General features: G+C 47.1%; 1 protein-coding gene across 1 annotated transcript in view; it reads right to left on the reverse strand.

Annotated features, from left to right (window-relative positions):
• The window catches only part of ACAT2 (acetyl-CoA acetyltransferase 2), a 53,924-nt gene extending 48,785 nt beyond the window's left edge, over positions 1-5,139 (reverse strand). The window contains exon 1 of the mRNA XM_068232029.1: positions 4,999-5,139. Coding sequence (XP_068088130.1) covers positions 4,999-5,053 — 55 coding nt within the window. The 5' untranslated portion in view covers positions 5,054-5,139. The remainder of the gene's footprint in view (positions 1-4,998) is intronic.
• Between the last annotated feature and the right edge of the window lie 1,254 nt (positions 5,140-6,393).

A 6,393-nucleotide genomic window follows, 5' to 3' on the forward strand; every position in this document is an offset into this window, starting at 1 on the left:
CAGTCCTTCAGCACCACAGCCTCACTCCCCACACATGCGCACTCACCCGCCGAACATCGCCGCCATCTTCTGCCGCAGCATCTGGGGGTCTCCTTTAATAAGGAGACCCCCAGAGCTTCCCGTCAGGTCGCCGCAAACCTTAGAAACCCCCCACGTAGCTGCGCCGGGCACCCCTGTTAACATACATACCGCCGCTGATCACCTGACGCCTCTCGCCACAAATTCCATTGCATAATTACAGTGTATCTAACACTGTAATTACTGTCCGCATAGGAGCCCGGGCAAAACATCTTTGAATCTGCAGCCGGGGCTCCCCATTGGTCCGCTGTCTGAGCCATTTTATTGGTTGATAAATACAGGGGACACATCTAGCTATCTATACTGGGGTAGGGAGGTAGTACTGCAGGCACATCTAGCTATCTATACTGAGGGAGGAATAACACTGGGGGCACATCTGGCTATCTATGCTGAGGATGGGGCCCATCTAGCTACCTATACTGGAGGTGAACATAATGGTGGGGGCACAACTGACTATCTATGCTGGGACAGGAACCTAATAATGTGTGCACATCTTGCTACTTATAGCAGTTTTAAATAGTGCCTGGATGGTGTAATGGTTAAGGGCTCTGCCTCTGACACAGAAGACCAGGGTTCGAATCTCGGCTCTGCCTGTTCAGTAAGCCAGCACCTATCCAGTAGGAGACCTGCTACTGCCTATAGAGTGAGCAGTAGTGGCTACAGCTCTGGCGCTTTGAGTCCGCCAGGAGAAAAGCACGATATAAATGTTATTTGTCTTGTCTTGTCTCTTAAATCAGTTGTGTTGGAGAACCTTGGTCGGCCCTGCCAGGGGAGCATACGGAGATGCCACTAGGCTATCAGGGAAAACTTTTATGAGAGGGGGGACCACAGGTCTAATGGGGAAATGTAATAGGGTAATGCATAATAGTGGGGATGCAGTGAAAACTAATACAATAAAATATACAGTTTAACCATGCCCACTTTTAAGACCACACTCTTACGCAACATAATAAAATGATTAATTAAACCTCCTCCACTAACCTTTTTCTCCCTATTTTTCAACATTGACAATACTTTTATTATTTTCTAATTTCAAAGTGAAAAGTACACACTATTGCAAACCCCACCTTTATTTCAGAATCAAATATCATCACCATAAATTGTAACAGGAACATAATTTGAGTTTTGTGATAAACGTGAGAAATAGCCAGATAAAATTTTTGGTTTTTATCTACAGTAGCATTTTAATTTTCAGACTGAAATTGGTAAAAAGTGAGAAATAATACAAATTTTCTTTCTTGCTCCTCTTTTTCCCATTACAATGTGTAGAAAATAAAATTGTTCTTGAGAAAAAATACCGCCCAATGAAAATCTATTGTGTGTTGAAAAAACATATTTAATGACAAGCATCCCACAAGAGAACAGAGGACAGTTGTACAGCAATGTGTGAATTCAAATTTTGGAGAACTGTTGAAATAGCAACCAATCAAGTTAGCAGAATTTCCCTATGGACTTTTTCTGCTGGGTCACCTCAACCACACTAGTGCCAAAAAGTGCTAGAGGAATACACCTGAAAGCTAAGATACTGTACTTCAAGAGATAACGTAGTATAAATAAAAGGTACATGCAGTAACCAGGGTCGGCCTTAGGTTTCACAGTGCCCTGAGCGAAACCTGATTTTTTGTGCTCCCCCCTCATCCTCTTCCCAAGTGCATACATATACACACACACACACAGGCCCATATGCAATTCCACTTTTCTCCTGAGAAATCTTCTAGAACAGTGGTTCCCAACCTTTTTGATGTTAAAACACAAATGCTCAGATCTCCGTGACACGTCACGTATGTATAATAGAAAAAATACTAGTAATAACCACGAATGGATGGAAAGAGTGCATTATCCTGAATACACTTTAAAATGAAGGCTAGAACCTTTCATGAATATTAATAAAAACAATCAGTGGGACAGTTAGCCGCCTACCCCACATTTAGAATGAAAGCACAGCACCGACAATTTGCACCACGCGTTATAGCCGCAGTGCGCCCCCCCCCCCCCCCCCCCGAAAACGCCCTCAGTATAGGTAGGTAGCCAGGTATAGGTGCCCCCAGTATAGGATCTCATGTGTAGGTGCCCTCAATCGGATCAGTGAATAATGGCGCACAGCGCCTATGCATAAAAATGGCGCAGCATTAAAAAGATACGCTTATCGCTATTTATCGTTAGTACTGCATAATAATGGCGCACAGGGAAAAAAGAAGAAAAACGGCACACAGTAACATTATTTATCAATAGTGGCACACACTAACGTTATTTATCAATAGTGCCGTTCATTTGCCAAACAGCAGACCTTATTGCGCACAGTAACGTTATTTATCAATAGCGCCCTACATAAGCCAAACTGCAGATGTTATTTAACTGCAAAACGGTGAATGGATTTAATGTAACGCTGTCAAGGTTAGGGTTAGGCACCATCAGGGGGGTCTTAGGGTTAGGCACCACCAGGGGGGTGGTTAGGGTTAGGCACCACCAGGGGGGTGGTTTGGGTTAGGCACCACCAGGGGGGTGGTTTGGGTTAGGCACCACCAGGGGGGTGGTTTGGGTTAGGCACCACCAGGGGGGTGGTTAGGGTTAGGCACCACCAGGGGGGGTTTAGGGGTTAGGGACCACCAGGGGGGTGGTTAGGGTTAGGCACCACCAGGGGGGTTTAGGGATTAGGGATAGGTACAGAGAGGGTTCTGTGTATTAACACTAAATAGTGATAAGGCTTTAACGCTAAATAACAATAAGGCTTTAAAGTTAAATAGCGATAAGCGGCAAACGGATTAGCGGCAACACCGTGCGCCATTATTCGCAGGCGCCATTTTCAGATTGATCCGCCCTCAATATAGGTTGCCAAGCATAGGTGCCCCCAGTATAGGAAGTCAGTTGAAGGTCTCCATCCCCCCAATAGGTAGCCAGGCGTAGGTGCCTCCAGTATAGGTAGCCAGGCGTAAGTGCCTCCAGTATAGGTAGCCAGGCGTAGGTGCCTCCAGTATAGGTAGCCAGCTATAGGTGCCCTCAGTATAGGAAATCAGGTGTAGGTGCCCTCAGTATAGGCAACCAGCTATAGGTGCCCCCTTGGAAGCTGGCGCCCTGAGCGACTGCTCCAGTCGCTCATATCAAAGGCCCGGCTATGGCAGTAACAAAACTTTATTCTCCAAATTCTCAGGTGTTAATAACAGACTACTGAATATAGCCCTAGCCACACTGAAATTAAATACTGCCCAAATTTCGTAAGGCGAGACACACTTTAATCTGGATCTGCCGATAGCTATTTAGTCAAATGTTTGCTTAGTGTGTGTAAATGAAGAAAGCACAGACACCTCCAGCTGACCAGCAGCACATTGTACTTTGTACTGTACAGGAGGTACGTTATGTGCGCTCCAGCGCTCCTCACCTCCCACCCTGACAGCTCAGACCCCTCTGATATTGCTCTGCACAAAGCGCCAATCACTGCAGGAGGCGGAGCGTCAGCTGCACAGCACGTCCAATCACAGAGCCGCTCTCCCATATGGTTCTACATCAACCGGCCTATCAACATTAAAGAAAAACAGAGCTGACTAGCGTCCTATGCAGCTCCTCCCTTCACTCCACATGGACCCGGAGAATAGGCATGTCTAGCAATACATACATACAGGCTGTTTCTGGTACACGTGACGCGTCCCTCACTGCACTCTCCGCTAATAGTGCCGCTGTTCTCGTGTATTATTAATGCACAGCTTAGCAGGTCCCTGCCTCTCTATTCTGTACATGTCACTTATTGCACAGCCGTAACGTGCTGCACCTGACAGCAGCACAATGTGACAGTGCAACTAGCAGAAAGCTGTCTGCACACAGCATCCCCTCTGCAGCTCTCCTGACACCTCAGACATAGTGTTGTCCGGATCATGAACGATCCGAATCTATTTTATGAGTCGATAATCCGAATCATCAAAATGAGTGATTCGGATCGCAAAAGGGGCGGGGCCAGGAGCGACACGCCCCCTCTCAGCGGGCAGCGGGGTCCTGGAAGCAGGCATCGCTCTGTTGGAGTGGAAGCAGCCTTGCAGGGAGACAGGTAGATGAGAGAGAGGGGACATGGGTGCCACTGCCAGATATGTGTAGAGCACACATACTGGCTATAACGTGCTGCCCATTATAGGCTGTCTGTTCCGTAGTGCTGCACAGTGAACACATGGGAAGCTTTTGGCTCAGCACAGCTCAGTAACTTTGCAGACAGTGTGATTGAAAGGCAATATAATCCTCCTGCACTCGGCACTAAACAGCTGCACTTATCTTCTGGGAATGGTTTCTTTCACTGTGCGACCTTTTCTTTCAAAGTGTACAGATGAACATATAGGTGAAATATATGTAAAGCATGTGATTTGCAGCATGTGGGTATTACGTGCAAACATTTCTGCTCGTCCCTCCTCCCTTCTCTGTCAACTCCCTGCCCTCTGTCCATCTTCTCCCCTTCTCTGTGTGTCCACTCCCTCCCCGTCTCCTGTCCACAGACCTGTCCTGCTGTTCATTTCACCCCCGAATGCTTCCGGTAGTAAAATGATCCGAGATTCGGATCAAAGATCCGGATCTCTTCAATGATCCGATTCGAATCATCCGGATCATTGAAAAGATCCGAACTTCCCATCAGACATGACAGGCGCCACCTCCTCCACAGTGATATCCGGTCAGATTTGTACACAATCACCTGTAGCGCTCCACTAAAGCTGCCCATCAATCATTCAGTGTATTCACAACACAGGGAATATACTTAGGTGGTAGGTGCGTTAGGTAGTCCCCCGTAGAAGTGGTAAGATTGTAGATGAGGATTGTGTTGTCAGCTCCTTCCTAACTTACTCGCAGCCTAGTGTAGCATACAAGAGTGCATGCTGTTCCCTAAACACATAACTAGTACTACCTGCATCTGCATAGCGAACCACCAGCATTCACATGCGTTATTACCTATTGCTGTGCGGGCAGCAGCCACGATCACCACTGGATCCTGTGCAGAACTCATCTTCCCTGCAGCTGCTTCTCAGGAGCTCTTCTAAACAAGATGGGCAGAGCAGTGACACCCTCTGTCACTCTACGCTTCTATTTTACCAGCCTGCATCCCTTCCTGGGTGACAATAAACTGGCTAAAAATTAGAGGTATAGTGCCACCCACTGGCTTGGAGGAGGCATACTACTGCATTTTGGTTCAAGCTTTTCTTACTTTTTTGTGATAATCAGCAGAAACAGATTAGTATACATCAGAATATCAAAGCAAGAAAATGTATGAAATGATATGTAGTTTATTTGTACAACGGGTACAGACTGTACTTTGCAAATGTACACGGATCATTAAAACTACTGGTAGGCAAAATGAATTACATTTATTTTATCATTACAATGGCACCAATCAATGTACCGTATGATAGCTAGTGAATAGTCCGATCTTAAAAGTCGTGGCAAAAGCAAGAAGAATAGGGGCAAACATAAGGGTGTGAGAGCATATCCGGCCTTAAAGTGAACCCGAGACGAGAAGTGCCTCAGGTTCCATGCTTACCTGGGCTTCCTTAAGCCCTCTTAAGGCTGCTTGCCCCTTGCTGTCTCTGTGGGTGTCTCCTGTTGCCCACAATGCTGCCCGATAGCCTGGTCAAGTCATGCTTCGTTGCACGTGCGTGGCCCGGCCAGACGCGCTCCACCATCGTGCTCCCGTCCCTGGTAGTGTTCTGCACCTGCGCAGTCAGGGTCGGACTGGGACACTAAGGGCCCACCAAGGAAGTTTCAGCCTGGGGCCCACCCCCCCCCACCCCCATTTTGGGCTCACATACACATGTACTCTAGAAATTTTGCATGATTTTATGATAGGGAATAGATTGTGAGCACTTCTGAGGACAGTCTCCAATAGGGATATGTCCATATGCAGCGCGCGCAGCGCGCCGCAGCAACGATGAATGAGTGTCACCACGCACTGGAACATGGGCGTGGTCATGATGGGTCATGGGCAGACTAAAAAAAAAAACCACACAAAATAAGTAGCCGTGTTATTCACAGAGATTAGGTCCGACCAAATACATTTTAGATAAAATAATCAATTAGTTACATGCCTCATGATAATTCATCATGGGCTTGATTCACAAAGCGGTGCTAACTGTTAGCACGCCTGTGAAAACCCCCTTAGCAAGTCTAAACAAGCTTTTCGCGCATAAAACTTTATGCGCGTAAAACTTTACGCGCGCACTGCACAGAGCGCAGGGCGCTCCGCGCGAAGTGCCCATTACAGCCTATGGGACTTAGCGCGCATAGGACTTTGCGCGCGCAAAGTTAGCGCGCGATCTGATTGAGAAATCCGGTGCTAATCTACTTAGCACC

Source organism: Hyperolius riggenbachi, chromosome 4 (genome assembly GCF_040937935.1).
Source record: "Hyperolius riggenbachi isolate aHypRig1 chromosome 4, aHypRig1.pri, whole genome shotgun sequence".
NCBI classification, from domain to species: domain Eukaryota; kingdom Metazoa; phylum Chordata; class Amphibia; order Anura; family Hyperoliidae; genus Hyperolius; species Hyperolius riggenbachi.